Source organism: Arachis duranensis, chromosome 5 (assembly GCF_000817695.3).
Source record: "Arachis duranensis cultivar V14167 chromosome 5, aradu.V14167.gnm2.J7QH, whole genome shotgun sequence".
Classification (NCBI taxonomy): Eukaryota; Viridiplantae; Streptophyta; class Magnoliopsida; order Fabales; family Fabaceae; genus Arachis; species Arachis duranensis.
The window spans coordinates 52,491,394-52,511,625 of NC_029776.3; the positions used below are offsets into that span (position 1 = coordinate 52,491,394).

General features: G+C 37.0%; 1 protein-coding gene across 1 annotated transcript; it reads left to right on the top strand.

The window, feature by feature from the left end:
- Window positions 1-813: 813 nt before the first annotated feature.
- On the top strand, window positions 814-1,653 carry LOC107489418 (mitochondrial import inner membrane translocase subunit TIM14-1; the record flags this gene model as incomplete). Its single annotated transcript, XM_016110169.3, is given in 2 exon segments — window positions 814-967; window positions 1,222-1,653. Coding segments are annotated over 2 exon segments (311 nt in total), but the record flags the coding sequence as incomplete, so codon positions are not given.
- Between the last annotated feature and the right edge of the window lie 18,579 nt (window positions 1,654-20,232).

Here is a 20,232-nt window from a genome sequence, read left to right on the forward strand (position 1 = left end):
AGAAATGTATGAGGTCTAGATTTGTGCACTGGTATATGTTGAAATAGTTATTGTCTTTGTCTTTGAATAGAAGCTGATGCTGGAGAATCTTTGTATTGTCTAAGCCAGGAATAAACATTGATGATGCTGTTGTGTGTTTCTAGCATCTTAGGCTAGAAAGAAAAGAAAGAACTTAGACCATTTTTACAGTGTCGGTGTATTTGAGATCTGAAACTGTGTTGTGACTGATCTACCTGCCTTTGAGCGGTTTTGTTAGGGTAAGAAAATTCAAGGCGACAAGAAATGGCTTCACGTTGAATGCTATTTAGTTGTCATTTAGAGTTGTTAAATTTAAAATATCGATTTTTATTTAAATTTTTAATGCCAAGAAGGCAATTAGAAATATATAAAACAGGAAAGTTCAATGAAGTTCTTATTTTCATTTTATTTTCCTCAGAGATTTCCACAAGACTTAATTGGTGGAAGGAATTTTACATTTTGCAGATTTCTTGATTGAAGGTTTCAACCGCTATTATGGTAAGGCTTGTTTTTCACGGAAACCTTGAGCTAGTCCCAATAAAACTGATGAAATTAATTTGCAAAATTATGTTCTTAAAACAAGCCCTGATTCAGTTAGTGTCTACAATTGTGAATGAGATTTTGTTGCTGTAGAAGCAGTTGTTTCAGTAATTCATGTGTAGAGAATAACGACCTTGATTTTATTTATAATATAAGAAATTTAAGGTTTGTTAGCAAAGAAAATCTGTTTCCTGGTGGAGAGTTGGCGACCTTTTTTTTTTTTTAACTTGGAACAGGCTACACCCTTTTTGGCAGGGCTTGCTGTAGCTGCTGCTGCCTATGCTGGTAGATATGGCATTCAGGCTTGGCAAGCATTCAAGGCAAGACCACCTAGGATGCGTAAATTTTATGAAGGTGGTTTCCAGGTTACCATGACTAGGAGGGAAGCGGCTCTCATACTCGGTGTTAGGTACTGCCATTTGTTGTTCTATTGTGATGATGATCCTCAGATGGTATCTCATTGCAACAATTACTTAAAAGAGGAAAAAATCTCTAATATCAAATAGGTTGCAACACTGTTCTCAGGTTGATTTCATTCAATTGTGAAAGGTTAATTAATCAGAGAGCTTTGAAGAGGCTTTAATAGTATCTGCTTCCATATTTTTTTATGTTTTCCTCCTTGTTTTTCCTTGTCTTGTTGATTTTCAATTGTTATGATGACAGAGAACACACTCCGACGGATAAGGTTAAAGAAGCGCATAGGAGGGTGATGATCGCGAATCATCCTGATGCAGGTGGCAGCCATTACCTGGCATCCAAAATCAATGAGGCAAAGGATGTGTTGCTTGGAAAGACAAAGGGTGGTGAATCAGCATTTTGAAAATAATTAAGTCACGCTACAGTTTAGACAGTTGTTCTTGCTGATACAAGTATTAGAGAGTGGACATGGGATAATGCACCAAAATAATCTAATGGTATAGATCTTAGCATAATTTTACATCAATATTCTTTTTATTACATCTATACTGGGATTATCATGGTGCATCGTGTCACTTGGTACATAATGATGTTCAAATTGTAATAATGTTGGACTTTAGACTGGGTGGTGCGTTTGATGTTTAAAGTTTAAACAATATGATTTGAATTTTCATGTCAGTTTCATAAACTTGGTGAGATGTGATTTATAGATGTGAATTTAATGTTTAATGTTTATTTGTCAGTTCCGCCGCGCTCCACCCTCCTATGCTCTAGTTCGGTTGCGCTCTACACTCTTCGGCTCCAGTTCTGCCGTGCTCCACCCTCCTCGGCTCCAGTTCTGCTGTGCTCCAACCCTCTTCTTCTCCAGTTTACCAGCACTCCAGGCCACCTCTTCTCCACCTCAAAGTAAACAAGACAACTCCGAATATATAACTCAAGTCTCATGCATTCTACTATTTTTTTTTTTCAAGCTCATTAAAAAATACATGGGACAATTTTCAAAGTAAACATAAAATACCAAATTAATTAACTGAACTAGAAAAACTAAAGATACTACTACTAATCATGCAAAGGCTTCAAACAGATAATAGAAAATAAGACATAATACTGAAAAATAGAAAATAAGGAAAATAGCAGATAAAAAGAAGCTCAACCACTTCAATCATCCTGGTGGTCGTCTCTTCCGTGAAGGTGATTCATCTCCTTTTGGTGCCATTGATAATGAAATAAACAGAGAGCTTGCTCGACACAACACCAAACTTAAAAGTTTGCTTGTCCACAAGCAAAGAAAAACTGCAAAACGGGGAGGGATATAAAAAGCACATGGATGAGTAAAAACAAACATAATGCAGAAGAATATAAGAGTGTCTTGGGCACTACACGCTGCTAATGGCGTTTAGCGCCAAGCCACAGAAGAAATTTATCTTTTATGCCATTTCTGGCACTAAACGCCCACCCCGGCGTTTAGCGCCCTGCGAGGTAGTGGCTTCTATGCTGAAAGCCCAGGTCCGCGTTTAGCGCTAGAATCGATGTAAATACTCCTCGAAATTCGTGCTCCTCGGTGCTAAATGCCCAGCCTGGCGTTTAGCACCACCCAACAGAGAGTTGTCTTGAAGTTGGTGCCATTTCTGGTGCTGAACGCCTATCCTGGCATTTAGCGCCAGAGCACCCGAATGAACTCCTCTCCATGGTGTTTTGTTCTTCCTCAGATTCCTCCTGTTCCTATTTTAAACACTTTGCATGACCACAAATATGAATAAACCAAGAAAAACTATGAATAAAATTCATAAATAAATGAAGATCAAAATGAACACAAAATCAAAGTAAAGATTGGGTTTCCTCCCAACAAGCGCTTCTTTAACATCGCTAGCTTGACGGTTGATTCCTTGCTAAGGTGGGGTTGATCATAGTGCTTTAACTCCTCACCTCTCACTGTAAATCTCCTCCCCGTGTTCCCATGAAGCAGTTCAATATGCTCAAGAGAGATGATTCTGTTCACTGTATAAGGTAACATAGGACTTTGAGTTAATGCCACTTTCATTCCTGGTGAGAAATCTTCAGTGGGGATCTTTTTCTTTCTCAATCCCCTGGGTGTTTTCTTCTTGGAAACTTCCTCCTTAGTGGATAACGCACACCCAACACCAAACTTAGGTTTGATGTCAGGGGGAATTGTATTGATTCCCACCAAAGGATGCTTGAACCTCAAGTGCTGTTGTGCATTATCAGAGGGTTCTTGAAGATTTGGATCAATAAGCTCAATCTTCATGAAATTTCCTACTTCACCCGAGTGATGTATGCGTTTAAAGACCTTGAAGATCAAATGCTTCTCATGCACCCTCAGCATCAATTCACCTTCTTCCACATTAATCAAAGCTCTCCTAGTGGTTGGGAATGGTCTTCCTAGGATTATAGAGGCATTTTCATCCTCCCACATGTCAAGAATTACAAAATCTACTGGGAGGAAGAACTTACCCACCTTCACTAAGATATTCTCCACTATTCCATGTGCATGCTTCAAAGTTTTATCTACCATTTGTAACGCTATTCTTGTTGGTTGTTCCTCTTTGATTTGTAGCTTCTTCATCATAGACAAGGGCGTTAAATTTATACTTGCTCCCATATTACATAAGACTTTCTCAAAGGTTATGTTTCCAATGGTACATGGTATTTGAAAGCTCTTAGGATCATGCATCTTACTTGGCAAATTACTCTGAATTATGGCACTACATTCCTTGGTCAAGACCACTGTCTCATCTCCTTTTAAAGGCCTCTTCTTGGATAGAAGCTCTTTCTTGAACTTGACATAGAGAGCTCGGCAAAAGGAATATTGATTTGTATCTTTCTGAAGACTTTCAAGAACTTTAAAAACTGCTTGACCTTGGTCTCCTTTTGAAGCCTCTGAGAATACGGCGTCTTGCTTTAGTTAACGTTGGGTACTTCTCAAGATCAACCGGAAAGGGGTTATCCGGATGCCTTGGAGGAGTATGTACTATAGTGTCTTCAGTCTTCTTCGGAGTTTCTTTTTCAACCGGTTCCTCAGTAACCTGTGCTTCCATATTTGCAACTTGTCTACTCACTACAGTGATGGATTTGCACTCCTCCCTTGGATTTGGAATTGTGTTACTAGGAAGGGCATTGGTGTTCTTCTGATCAATATCAGTAACCTTTGTGGCTATTTGGCCCATCTGAACCTCCAAGTTCCTAAGTGAAGTTTTGGTTTCCTACATAAAACTAAGAGTACTCTTGGAGAGCTTTGCAACTATGGAGGCTAAGTTAGAGTCATTCTGAGGCTGAGATGGTGCTTACTGTGGCTAAGAGGCTTGAAACTGATAGTTGTTGAAGTTATTCTGATTAAAACTGCCTTGAAATTTATCATTAAAATTTGGCTGCCTCTGAGGTTGATCTCTCCACCCAAAGTTAGGATGATTCCTCCACCCTTGATTATATGTCTTAGAAAAATGATCATTGTTGGAGAGTCTAGAGGAATTACCCATGTAATTAACTTGTTCAGCAATAAACTGGCCATACCCATAATTATCACCTTGAGAAAAGCAACCACTCATTACATAGGAAGTATCTCGAGCATCAATGGCTAAAACTTGCATTTTACTCAAGTTTTGTGTAATATCATTAATTTATTGAGACATAGCCTTGTTTTGGGCAAGAATAGCATCCAAGGCATCCAATTCCATGACTCCATTCTTCACTATGGTCCTCTCAGAAGAGTACAAATATTGGTTGTTGGCAACCATCTCAATCAACTCCATAGCTTCATCAGGAGTCCTTTTCATGTGGGGTGATCCTCCTATAGAATTATCCATAGACATTATGGTGGTCTCAGAAATTCCATCATAAAATATTTGTAACTGAATCCAGTCTGAGAACATATCAGGAGGACACTTCCTGAGCATCAACTTGTACCTGTATCAGGCTTCATAAAGAGACTCTCTCTCTCTGTCTGAAGGTCTGAACTTCTGTCCTCGACTTAATCAGCTTCTGAGGTGGAAAGAACTTTGTCAGAAACCTGTTGACCACCTTATCCCAAGTGTCCAAGCTCTCTTTGCTGAGTGTCAAACCACTGTTTAGCTCGGTCCCGTACAACAAATGGAAAAAGAAGCATCTTGTAGACATCATGATGGACTCCATTAGTTTTCATAGTATCACAAATCTACTAGAAATTAGAAATAAACAGGTTTGGATCTTCCTACGGGAGTCTGTGAAACTGGCGATTCTACTACACCAGAGAGATCAACTGAGGTTTTAGCTCAAAATTGTTAGCAGCAATAGGGGATACAACAATGCTATTCCCATAGAAATTAGGGGTAGGAGTAGTGTATGAGCCAAGTGTTCTCCTTGGTTGTTCAGGCATATTAGGATGATTAACAACATTGGCATTGACCGTATTGTTGTTATTGTTGAGCTCCGTAATAGACTGATAAACCACTATTTTATGGTTTATATTGTGCTCAATTGAGTGGTTTTTATCAACTCTTTACCCACTTATTCATATGATTTGCATGTTTTACATTTTTCTTCTTGATTCTGTGCTATAATTGAAAACATGCTTCTTTGGTCTTAATTTTGCTATGTTTAATCCTCTCTTATTATCATTCGGTGTCTTGATATGTGTGTTAAGTGATTTCAGAGATTACAGGGCAGGAATGGCTTAAAGGATGGAAAGGAAGCATGCAAAACTAGAAGGAATACAAGGAACTGAAGGAACTGCTAAAGCTATCCAGCCTGACCTCTTGGTAATAAATCGACCATAAGTTGAGCTATAGAGGTCCAAATGATGCAGTTTTAGTTGCGTTGGAAAGCTAACATTCGCGGCTTCGCAACGATATATAATTTGCCATAGCTGCCCCAAAGTTAGGCGATGCGAACGCGTGGATGACGCGCCCACGTCACATCTGCAAATTTCAATCCACGCAAACGCGTGGACGACGCCTCCGCGTCACTTTCCCGCGACCTGTACGTACCTGAAAACGCTGGGGGCGATTTCTGGGTTGTTTCTGACCCAGTTTTTGGCCTAGAAAGCACATATTAGAGGCTATAAAGTGGGGGAATCTATTCATTGATCATATACAACATACAACATACATTCATTCATAATTCACACTTTTCATAATTTAGATGTAGTTTTTTGAGAGAGAGGCTCTCTCCTCTCTCTTAGGAATATGATTCCTCTTAAAGGATTTAGGAATATTTTCATCTTCTTTATCTCAGGTTCAATGTTTCTTTTATTTATTTTCCATCTTAATTTATGAACTCCCATGTTACATTTGATATCTTTATTAATTCAATTTGAGGTATTTCAGACTCATGATTGCTTTCTTCTATTTATTATATAAATAATTTAGATTTTTCTCTTTTGGCTTTGGTTAATTAATTTGTCCACTTAGCTTACTTTCATAGTTAGAGGTTGACTTAGTAGGAGCAAAAATATAATTCTCATCACCATTGATAAGGATAACTAGGATAGGACTTCCAGTTTTCATACCTTGCCAAGAGTCTTATTAGTTATTAATTTATTAATTCCTTGCAATCTATTTCTCTTATTCAAACCTTTCAAAAACCAAAAAATACTGTTTTCCATAACCAATAATAAATCATACTTCCCTGCAATTCCTTGAGAAGATGACCCGAGGTTTGAATACTTTGGTTTATAAATTTTATTGGGTTTGTTACTTGTGACAACCAAAACATTTGTAAGAAAGGAATTCTTGTCGGTCTAGAAGCTATACTTACAACGTGATTATATTTGTGAAAATTCTAGATCGCGCGAGAGTTTCGTTCTTCATAGACTCTTCAACTTCCTTATTAGAGTTGTTCCTGAGGTTCTCAACAGCTTTATAAGCCCTAGCTTGTTGTAAACGCCTTCTCAAAGTCCTTTCAAATTCAGGATCAAAGTCTAGAAGAGGTTCTTTGTTCTTATTCCTGCTCATAAATAACAGAAAACAAAGAAAGGGTAGGAATCTCTACGTCAGAATGTAGAGAATTCCCAGTGAGGTATCCTATGTAAAAGAAATAAAATAAAATAAACTGCATAAATAACACTAACAATTTTGAAAATCAACAAAGAAAAATAAACCATTAAATTTGAAATTAATGAAAAGAAAATTAATCAGGAAAAATAAAATAAGATTACTAAGGGGACACTAAACTTAATTTCTGAAATTAAGGAAAAATAACTAGCTTAAATTCGAAAATATTAAGGAAATAAATCAAACAAAACTAAAGCAAAACACCTAATCTAAGGAATCAAACAACGGTTAGTTGTCAATCACAGTCAATCCCCGATAACGGCGCCAAAAACTTGGTGTGGAATTCAATGTCCACAAACTAACCGGCAAGTGCATCGGGTCATACCAAGTTATACCTCAGGTGAGTGAGGCCCGATCCCACGAGGATTGTTGGACTGAGCAACAATAGCCAAATGAATCACTTAGTCAGGCAGGTAGAAAATGCTGTTTTGAGATTCAAAAGCATTAAAATACTAACGCAGAGAGTGGGACATGCAAACAATGAAATTGATGTGAAACATATGTGAGAAAACAGTGAAGGTTTCAGATTTATTTATTCTTTCGGATTTAGTTTTCTTACCAACTATTTTAATCATGCAAGATTCATTTCATGGCAAACTGTTATTGACTAAATCCTAATTCCTTAGTGATTTAGTCTCCGCTAACCTGATAAACTGCCAATTCCTTGGTCACTTAATGTAGATTAGAAGGTTAGGTTCAATTCTAGTTTATTAGCTACAAAAACTCTAATTACCCAAATATAAGAGGATTATATGTCACGTATCCTATTAAGTATAAACAATTAGCAATTTAGGAGGAGTTTACTTTTACGCTAGTATTCAAGTGAGATAACTTTTTCAAGAATCAACAAGAATATATATTGAACAAGGTTTATTCTCCGATATACCCAGATGCATAAAATGAAGAACGAAAGTAATCCTTGAAACTGAATCAATACATTAATTAAAATAGAATGATAATGGTATTAATTCATAGAAATAAACAGAGCTCCTAACCTTAACCAAGGGAGTTTAGTGGCTCATCACTCAGAGAGAAAACTCGGGTTCCGAAAATGTGAAAGTGCGCAAGAGAGAAGATTCCCCGAAGGGCTAAATCTTTTCCCTTTCATATCTAACCTAATTTGATTTGAAATTAAAATAAAATAATAAATTCTCTAAAAGATTTTGTTTGTAAATAAAAATAACTAAAACAAAATAAAATATAACAATTAAAAGCCAAATCCAACTAAAGATGCTCCTTTGGTGAAAGTTGATTTGTGTAATTGGCGCTAAATGCCAGATTAGACATTTAGCACCCCAGTGGGCAGAAGATCCCTATTCAATTCTGTCTTCCTGGCGCTAAACGCTAGGATTGGAGTTTAGCGCCCTAATGGGTAGAGAGCTTCCATTCTCTTTTGACTTGCTGGCGCTAAATGCCAGGCTTGGCGTTTAGTGCCCCTAGTGACAGAGGCTTGGTACGTTTTGCAAGGCAGCTAGTGCTAAACACCTAGGTCCGCGTTTAGAGCTAGCTTGGTAGATTTAAAAGTCCTCTCTTTTCTTGCACATAAACTTTGCCAAACCAACTTCACCTGAAATAATTAAAACACTAAAGCAACTCAAAGTAGCATCCAAACAGGCTTCAAAAACTAAAATCTAATTAAAACTCAATAAATTTGTACCTAAAATAAATAGAAAATAAAGAAAAGATGCTTACGCATCAGTGTTCCATGCCAGCTCCTTGGCATAACACGGTTGGTTCCTTCACAGATTGATTTTTTTGGGCTATTTAGGAACAAAAGTGTATGCCGTCCCATGGCTAATGTTTAGCGTACAATGGCTGGCACATGCAAGAATATTTTGGGCCAAAATAATGAAAGAAAGCTTGGCGTTCTACGGATTTATTTTGGCATGCCACGACAAGAGTGAACAGAGAGTATTTTGGGCTAAAATAAAGTGACAATTAGCCTGGCGTCCCACGGCAATTTTCACAAAATCAGTTCCAACACTTGGAAGCTTGACTACTCAATCAATTTGGTGAAGTTATGAGATGAATTAATCATGTTAAAACCCATGGGTTGAATTAGATTGGATTGGAGTTGAATCCAACTTGAATTGGACCTGAATTTGATGTGAATTGGAATTTGAAATTGAAGGCAACTTGGGAAGGAAGTATATAAGGGGAAGAGAGAGAGAACTAAGAAGGGACCTTGGGCCATTTTTCATTCTTGTAATTTCTCTGAGACATGAGTTACTAACTCTTCTTGATTGAGGAGAAGAGTTCTGTTAATTTCTAATGGAATGAATTTATTAATACTCTATCTTTGATCCTTATTGTTTCTAAGAGAGAATTTTCGTTCTTCATTTTAATGATTCAAATTCACTGGAAAAATGGTTTGAATCTGGGTTGGATTTCATGATCAACTGAAAAATTGAGTCATGGGAATTAGGATTGAAGATCCTCTCTCTCAATTCTTTTGATTTTGAATTTAAATTTGATATGTGACATTGAATCAACTAAAATCATATCTTAGGAGTTGTGTGGTTTAGAAATCAGGATATATGCTTTATCTCTTGTCATGAGCAATTGATCCATGAATTGGCAATTGATTAAGTCAAGGGCGGTTGAATTACCAAGGAATTGGAGTTCAATCACTTAAGATTTGCCAGCGATCAATAATTATATGATTGAGATAGAGTTGAGATCTATCATTCCTGGGGAGTGAACATATCTAAACCTCAATGTTCTTCTCCATATTATCTTTTAATTGTTTGCTTACTACTTTCAACTTAGTGCTTTATTTCAATTCTGCAATTGAGATCTATTTACTGTTTATGTTCTTAATTCATTTATGAGCTTTATTGTCATTTATTAATTTTAGTCATTACCTTTCAGCTATTTACATTCTTGTCATCTACTTTTAGTCATTTACATTACAATCATTTACTTTAATACCAAGTTATTTAGTTTTATGTTATGTTCTTTGACTGATCATCACCTAAATTTAATTTGTTTAACTAGAATAGCCAATTGATTATTATTGCTTGATCCATTAATCCTCGTGGAAACGATAACCCACTCACCATGGTATTACTTGATGCGATCCGGTGCACTTGCCGGTAGTTTTGCAGATATCGATTTATAAATTCTGTATCAAGTTTTTGACACCGTTGACGGGAATTAATTGTGATTGACAATGACGATGTTAATTGGCTACCTAGATTAGACATTTCTTTTATTTTTTTACTTGTTTTATTTTTATTGTTTATGCCATTTAATTACTTACTGTACTTATTCACTTTAATTTCTGTCTATTATTTGTTTGTGATATTGCATTACTTAGCATTATTTTCACTCTGACTTAGAGGATCTCATTTACTCTGTCTATTGGTATTATGTGTGCATGCAGGGTGATCAAGAAGGAGAGTTGTTCTTATATGACCCAGAGATTGAGCGAACTCTTTGGAGAATAAGAAAACAAGCCAGGGATAAGAGAATTGTTGAGGAAAGTAAAGAAGAAGAACAATCTGAGCAGAATATGGCTGAGGATTGTAATACCCTTACAACCAGAATATCACGCTTCCGGCTGCGCCACTTTGATAGTGAGGAGTATTACGACGACTTCCATACATAAGAATAAAATAGGAGACTTTGTAAAAGTCGAACTGTATAAACTATTCTTTTAAAAACTGGAAATGATTTTTGTTTGAAAAATGCACTTACATATATACAAATCAATCACAACCATCAAAACTCCTAACCCTCTTTACAAGATACAATATTAATGACGAGGGAGATCTATAACATATGTATACAAACAGAAGCAGCGTATCTAGGAACTTAACGAAAATTCCACAAGCTTCCTCGTTGGACTCGAAAAGAGAAGTCTGTAGGAAGTGAGAACATCGTCTTCGCTAGTTCTCAGTAGAAGGTTTAAGACTTGTTATAAGAAGATATTTTAAATAAAACTATTTTCGATTGCAGAATTTAAAACTCATATTTTTCTTATAAAAATTTCATGCAAAATAACATTTCACACACTTCACCGCGTACTAAGAAAATATTTTAACCAAAACTTACCACTGATCCAACCAATCATGGCCTCTATTCCAAATTAAATTAACTCAGCCACTAACCTAAATTAAATCAACTCGGCCTTTGACCCAAAATAAAATCAACTCGACCTACAACCCAATTCAAAATAATTCACCATTAAAACTCAATCACAAAACATAATCAATCACAAGCACAAATAATGCAAGACAAACACAATAAGAGAGCAATTACAACAAGTACAACAAATAACAATTAGATAGAAATCATTAGACCAAAACATTTAAGCACACCCAAACAAAGCAAACAAATGCTGTATGATGCGTGCCTATCATACTAGCCATGAGCTCATGTGTCGGTTGAATCGCCAGAGTCTGATACATCCGGTAGCTAACTCGGACATTGTCTCTAGGTTGCGCATCCCAAGAAGAACACAAATGAAGGAGAGTATCTTTCCACCTTCTCCTGGAGAAATTACAAAGGAGAGTGCCTTTCCACCTTACAACCAAAGAAAGATGTGACACAAAACAATACAAAGGAATGTGCCTTTCTACCTTTCCCACACCCACGTCACGACAAGAGAGGGAGTCCTTTATCCTCAACTTGCCAAATCTGTGAGTGGGACAAAACCACCATCCTCACAACATCCATCATAATCTCATTCCATTCACATTCACCGTCAATCATAATCAATTCGGAATCAAAACCAAATCTTATAAACCAAAACGAAATCATTTAAACCAAAACTAATTTCAGATTCATTCTTATTTAATACATTCCCAAGAGGATTGGAAATGATTCTGTTTCTCTAAATCAGATTCAAATACTTCATCTTCCCTAAAACATCTCAAAACTTTTCTTATAAAAATTTTGCCAGCATCTCCTCTAAAACTCAAACTTTTGCCACCGTTCAAAGGTCCCAACTAAACCATTTCCAAATCTCAAATCCTTTTCCAAAATCAAACAAAAATTCAAACTTCCAAATATGAAATCATTTCCAATTCTCAAAATTATTTCCAATAAATCAACAAAATCAATTCTAATATCAAAACATTTACAAATCTCAAAATTTTTCAGCATCCACCAATTTAAAAAATTAAATTAATCAGTAAGAATTCTCAATGACTCTAACGCAATCAAGAAACCAGTATAGCCATCAAGTGACCACTTCAACAACAACCAACCAGGAAAGCAATTACATTTATTCAAAGCAACTCAGTTCATTTTGTAACACCCTACCACACAGAGTCTTATGCTTAAGTCATAAAGATGAGGTGGCAAGGTATTACGACCTCTAAAAGTAAAAAAAATGTATAAATATATAATAATAATAAGTGAAAGGAATTTATATTGAGGATCCTGTGAAGAAAATTTTAAAACAAAAGTCGTAACGCTCACATAAACGAAAAACTTGCGTATGAAGAAAACTAAGGTTCATAAACCTAAATATATAGAAAGTAAGAGCAGGGAGTCAAGGATACAAAATAACAAGTTCTTAACTCATCCTGTGAAGCTAAGGTTGGCCGGAGAAATATTTACATACAAATGTACAACCTTAAGCCCAGAGAAACTTGTTTAAAATCCCTAGTTCTCCATAAAACATCTAGGTGGTACAATAGCAAAGTAGTAATATACACATCAGGAGAGTCTAACACACACACACACACACACACACACACACACACACACAAAAATATTAAAAGAACAAGGAAACCCCAAATGGAAACCACTTTGCTGTAAAAGCTCCAGATGCCTACCAAGGTGCCTCTCGACTTGCATCTGAAAAATAACAACACAGTATAGAATGAGAACCGGAGTTTCTTAGTATGGTAAAGGTGCCACGCATATAAGATATACGGTCCTGTGAATGCCAGAGGCAATCCTAGAACGCCGACACTCAGAGTTAAAGCTTAAGGAACTAAATAGAAGCCATAAATAAGTGGTCGTCTAAAGATTCTCAATTTAACTAAACTTAACCTATACACTAAATTTTCCTACCTTTCCTCCGTCTCCTAAGAATTGCGCAGACAAATAAGCAAAACAAGGAAAATACAAGTAGTTTACAAGTAGTACAGATAACAATTATAACAAATAACATATTATAAACACGTAGACAATCTGATAAACCCATATTTTATGATATATTCTGTACTTAATTTGAGTGATTTATTCAATCTTTCACCCACTTATTCATGTAAATTGCATGGTTTTACTTTCCCTTCCTTATTATGTGATATTTGTGAAAAACATGTTTCCTATGCTTTGAAATTAATTATTTTAATTACCGTTTATTATCATTCGATGCCGTGATTGGTGTGTTGAGTTATTCTAGATCTCCTAAGGCAGGAATGGCTTAAAGGATGGAAAGAAAACATACAAAAATGGAAGGAAAGCATAAAACGGAGTTTGTGAAGAAACTAGCAGCGACGCGACCGCATGGACGACGCGACCGCATGCCAAGCGCGAAGAAGCAGCGACGCGGCCGCATGACTGACGCAACCACGCACCTAAAGAAGAACACCTATGACGCGGCCGCATGACTGACGCGACCGCGCGACAAGGAAAACTCCAATTGACGTGACCGCGTGACCCACGCAGACGCGTGATAGAGGCCACGCACCAGAAATTGCAGAAAACGCTCATAGAGAATTCTGAAGCCCTTTTTGGCCCAAATCCAGGTCCAGAAGGCATAGACCAGAGGTTATGAAGTGAGGGAATGCATCCATTGAAGGGGGAGTCTCCAATTTTAGTCACTTTTCCATGATTTAGATTTAGTTATGGAGAGAGGTTCTCTCTTCTCTCTCTTAGGATTAGGATTTAAGATTTCTCTTAGGTTTTAGGAGTGACTCTCAATCCCAGGTTCAATGTTCTTTTACTTTATATTTATCTCTTATTTTCAGATACTTTAATGCTTATATTAGTTATGTTGCCTATTTGGCTTATGCTACATTCATGTTATGATTTTCTTTGAATTAATATTATTTGAGGTATTTCAGTTATTATTGCTTTCTTTTATTTACATGATTATTGCTTCCCATCTGAAGGCATTTTTATTCCATTAGATTTACTTTTCCCCTTTTGGTCTTGGTTAGGAAATCAGTAACTCAGGAGTTATCCAATTCAACACAATTGACAATTGTTATCTTTGCTAATTGAATTTAACTTCAATAATCCCAATCTTTTTTTAGAAAATAAATAGGATTCGAAGATCAGACTAATTAATCCCTTGACCTTCCCTTGCCTTAGTAAGGGTTAACAAAGTGGAATTAAGATTCAATTTTCATTATCATTGATAAGGATAACTAAGACTGGATTTCCAATTTCTCATACCTTGCCAAAAGTTTATTTTATAGTTATTTATTTATTTTACCTGCCATTTAAATTACTTGTTCCTCATCTTTAAAAACCCTGATTTACAATCTTCATAACCAATAATAAGAACATACCTCCCTGCAATTCCTTGAGAAGATGACCCGAGGTTTAAATACTTCGGTTATCAATTTATTTAGGGGTTTGTTACTTGTTACAATGATGCCAAGGCATCTTAGGCTAGTTTCACTAGCCTTTTTCTTTTATTTTTAGTTGTTTTATGCATTTTCTTGAGCCTTAAGTAATCATTTGGGCCAAATAGTCATGCTTGTCTTAAATCATTCAAACATGAAGATTTTGATGCAAATTTCATGAGTTTTTAGTTATATTCCTTGAATGCTATGAATGGAAGAATTCTCATGAATTTTAGCAAGACTTTGATGCAGTTGTGTGGATGATTTTAGGGAAGAAGAGGCTAGGCAAAGAAGCAACAAAAATCAATGAAGGAAGCCTGGATATCATTTATAGCGTTTAAGTTCCAGTTTAAGCTTAAACTGGAACTTAAACGCCAAGCATATATGGCATGCATGGTGGATACTAAAAATTGAGGGAGAAAACAGCCCCGTAATGTGCATAGAAGAGCATAGTACCAACATGCAATCAGGCCAGCTGACCTCTTCACCTTCCATGGAGTATAACTCGAGTTGTAGAACTCCAAATGATGCGCTTCCAGTTGCATTGGAAAGTAGACATCCAGAGCTTTCCAACGATGTATAGAAGTATGGGGTGGACAATGCAACTGAGCTCCCAAAATTGGCATTTTCTAGCACGTTTAAGTAACTTAAACGTTGGCTTAAACGCTGTCAAACCAACCAGCAACCTTGTCGCCTTCAATCCAGCATAACTTGAGCTATAGAGATCCAATTGAAGTGCTTCTAGTTGCGTTAGAAAGCTGACATCCATAGCTTTCCAACGAGGTATAATAGTCTATATTTGGCATCAAATTGGCAAGGTTGACAAGAGAACAAAGTGACAACTCAAGAAAGGGGGGTGCAACGTTTGAGTGTAGTTTAATGGATCATTATCCTTTTTGGATCAATTATGTCACTCTACCCTTCAAGCAAGCAAGGCCCATCAACAACACCAAACCAAGGCCACAAGAATCATCTAGAATAGTTTATTTTTGATTGTAATTTGCTTTTAATTTCATTTTCATTTTGTAATTTAGGGAGCCTATTTAAAAGCCTTAGTTTCTGCATTTGAGACGGACGGGGATTGAAGGGGAACCCAGCCCCTGAGGGAGGATATTTTTTCTAGTTTTCATACTTTGTGTAATTGAATTCAGAGCTATGACTCAGTAAACCCCTTTCATTGGGTTAGGGAGCTCTATTGTAATTCAATGAATCAATAATAGTTTTTATCATCTTCTTCAATCTTTTCTCTTGAATTTTGTTAGAAAGCTTCTCGATCTAATTCCATTGGTTAGTTGTCTTGGGAAAGAAATTACCCATAATTGGAATCCTTCGGAACCTTGGGAAAGGAATGGAGGATTCATGCTAGAGAAGCTTTCTCACAGTGAATTGGATTGGGGTTTGGATGGATATTGTGACATGTAATCCTACCAAATTGTGGTCCATGAAACTGTGTGGTATAATCAGTGATCGAGCATCATCTCTTCTTATGAACATTTAAACCAAGGGATTGGGAATTTGTTTGTTTTTAGAGAGAAGTGGTGAGCCAAGGAATTGGGATCCAATCATATAAGATTGCCAAGCAAAATTCAATGAATGCATTGGTTGAGGAAGGGATAAAAATATGTTGATTCAGAAATCTCAATATCTCCTGAAACCCAATGAATTCCCCATTTCTGATCTACACTTTCTCTTTACATTCTGCAATTAAATTCATGCAATCACCCCCATCCCCTTTTAATTTCAGCAATTTAACTTCTCGCTCTTTAATTCATGCCATTTAAGATTCCGCAATTCTCATCTAAATCTTGATTCCGCTCAACTAGAACAAACTTCTAATCCGAATTGCTCATTCAACCAATCCTTGTGGGATTCGACCTCACTCTATTGTGAGGTTTTACTTGACGATAACCGGTGCACTTGCCGGAAGGAATTTTTGCCGATTGTGCAATTTCCTAAATCGTAGCTATCAAGTTTATGGCTATCATACAACCAAAACGTTTGTAAGAAAGGTTGATTGCTTGGTTTAGTAACTATACTTACAACAAGAGTTTACTATAACCTCTAAACCATCAATCTTCAGTTCTTCACAATCCCATATAGTTCTCAAGCAAGCAAATTAGACAATATGCACATGATGTATGCCTGTCCTATGGATGTTGATATCAACTGTCGGTTACGTAACCAGCCCGACATGTCTTGGTAGATAACCATGTGAAATTAACCATGAAAAGAATTCCAAGCTGACATGGGGGAGTCAACATCCCAAGCTCAATGATAACCATGGGCAGGATCCCAAGCTGACTGGTGCACGAAATTGTGATACACAATGGCGCCAACAACTTGGTACACACAATTGTAATCTCAACTCTTTTTCACAACTTCGCACAACTAACCAGCAAGTGCACTATGTCGTCCAAGTAATAAACCTTACGTGAGTAAGGGTCGATCCCACGGAGATTGTCGGCTTGAAGCAAGCTATGGTCACCTTGTAAATCTCAGTCAGGTGGATTCAAATGGGTTATGGAGTTTTCATAATTAAAAGATAAATAAAACATAAAATAAAGATAGAGGTAATTATGTAATTTATTGGTGGGAATTTCAGATAAGCGTATGGAGATGCTTCATCCCTCTTGAATCTCTGCTTTCCTACTGCCTTCATCCACTCCTTCATATTCCTTTCCATGGCAAGCTGTATGTTGGGCATCATCGTTGTCAATGGCTACTTCCCGTCCTCTCAGTGAAAATGGTCCAAATGCTCTGTCACTGCACGACTAATCATCTGTCAGTTCTCGATCATGTTGGAATAGAATCCAGTGATCCTTTTGCGTATGTCACTATGCCCAACACTCGCGAGTTTGAAGCTCGTCACAGTCATCCCTTCCCAGATCCTACTCAGAATACCACAGACAAGGTTTAGACTTTCCGGATCTCAGGAATGGCCGCCAATAATTCTAGCTTATACCACGAAGATTCTGATCTTTCAGAATGGAGGCTAAGAGATATACGCTTGATCTAAGGTAGAATGGAAGTGGTTGTCAGGCACACGTTCATAGGTTGAGAATAGTGATGAGTGTCACCGATCATCACATTCATCATGTTGAAGTGCAAGCGAATATCTTAGAATAGGAATAGGCATGAATTGAATAGAAAATAGTAGTACTTTGCATTAATACTCGAGGAACAGCAGAGCTCCACACCTTAATCTATGGTGTGTAGAAACTCCACCGTTGAAAATACATAAGTGAAAATAGGGTAGGCATGGCTGAATGGCCAGCCTCCCAAAACGTGAACAATGGTCTAAGATTCCATGATGAAAATACAATAGTAAAAGGTCCTATTTATAATGAAACTAGCTACTAGGGTTTACAGAAATAGGTAAATGATGCAGAAATCCACTTCCGGGTCCACTTGGTGTGTGCTTGGGCTGAGCATTGAGCTTCACACGTGTAGAGGCTTCTGTTGGAGTTAAACGCCATCTTTGGTGCCAGTTTGGGCGTTTAACTCCAACTTTTATGCTAGTTCTGACGTTTTGACGCCAGAAAAGGGCAGAGAGCTGGCATTTTGACGCCATTTTACATCGTCAAAACTCGCGCAAAGTATGGACTATTATATATTTCTGGAAAGCCCTGGATGCCTACTTTCCAACGCAATTAAAAGCGCGTCATTTGAAGTTCTATAGATCCAGAAAATCCACTTCGAGTGCAGAAAGGTCAGAATCCAACAGCATCTGCAGTCCTTTGTCAGCCTCTGAATAAGATTTTTGCTCAGGTCCCTCAATTTCAGCCAGAAAACACATAAAATCACAGAAAAACACACAAACTCATAGTAAAGTCCAGAAATGTGAATTTTGCTTAAAAAATAATAAAAATATACTAAAAACTAACTAAATCATACTAAAAACAATATAAAAACAATGCCAAAAAGCGTATAAATTATCCACTCATCACAACACCAAACTTAAATTGTTGCTTGTCCCCAAGCAACTGAAAACAAAATATGATAAAAAGAAGAGAATATACAATGAATCCCACAGTATCAATGAAACTTAGTCCTAATTAGATGAGCGGGACTTGTAACTTTTTGCTTCTGAATAGTTTTGACATCTCACTTTCTCCTTTGAAGTTCAGAATGATTGGCATCTATAGGAACACAGAATTTTAGATAGTGTTATGATTCTCCTAGTTTAGTACGTGGATTTTTGAACACAACTACTTTATGAGTCTTGACCGTGACCATAAGCACTTTTTTTTCCAGTATTAACACCGGATACATAAATGCCACAGACACATAACTGGGTGAACCTTTTCAGATTGTGACTCAGCTTTGCTAAAGTCCCCAGTTAGAGGTGTCCAAAGTTCTTAAGCACACTCTTTTGCTTTGGATCACGATTTTAACCACTTAGTCTCAAGCTTTTCACTTGGACCTGCATGCCACAGGCACATGGTTAGGGACAGCTTGATTTAGCTGCTTAGGCCTGGATTTTACTTTCTTGGGCCCTCCTATCCATTAATGCTCAAAGCCTTGGATCCTTTTTACCCTTGCCTTTTGGTTTAAAGGGCTATTGACTTTTTCTGCTTGTTTTTTCTTTTTCTTTTCTCTTTTTTTTTCGCCATTTTTTTCGCAAGCTTTGTTATTCACTGCTTTTTCTTGCTTCAAGAATCAATTCCATGATTTTTCAAATTATCAATAACATTTCTCTTTGTTCATCATTCTTTCAAGAGCCAACAATTTTAACATTCATAAACAACAAGATAAAAAATATGCACTAAGCATTCATTCAGAAAATAAAAAGTATTGCCACCACATCAAAATAATTAAACTAATTTCAAGATAAAATTTGAAATCCAAGTACTTCTTGTTCTTTTATATTTAAGCACATTTTTCATATAAGAGGCGTGAAGGATTCATGGAATTATTCATAGCTTTAAGACATAGACACTAGACACTAATGATCATGTAATGAAGACACAAACATAGGCAAACATGAAGCTCAAAAACCGAAAACAGAAAATAAATAAACAAGAAGATTAAGGAATGAGTCCACCTTAGTGAGGGTGGCGTCTTCCTCTTGAAAAACCAATGGTGCTCTTGAGCTCCTCTATGTCTCTTCCTTGCCTTTGTTGCTACATCCCTAGTGATTTTGGTGCTCCTATCCTTAGTTGCTCCTAATAGTTGTGTGAAGGAAAATGTATGTATCCCTTGAGGCATCTCAGAGATTTCTTGATGAGGGAATTCCTCATGCTCTTGTTGAGGTCCATGAGTGGGCTCTCTTGTTGTGCAGTCAAATGCTCTACTACTGAGCTATGGACCCTTGAGATGAATATCTCCATCTCCCATGACTCAGAGGTGGAGGCAGTTGCCTTCCCTTTCCTCTTTCTAGAGGCTTTTCTGGCCTTAGGTGCCATAAATGGTTATAGAAAAACAAAAAGCAATGCTTTTACTACACCAAACTTAAAATATTTGCTCGTCCCCAAGCAAAAGAAGAAAGAAAGATGTAGAAGAAGAAGAAAATAGAGGAGATGGAGGGTGTATAGGGCTCAGCCAAGGGTAGAAGATGGTGGTTGTGATGTGTGAAAATGAAGGAGTGAAGGGGGGTATTTATAGGAAAAAGGGGGTGGCCGAAAGGTTTGGGTGGGTTTGGGAGGGAAATGGTTTTGAATTTTGAAGGGGGGTGGGGGGTT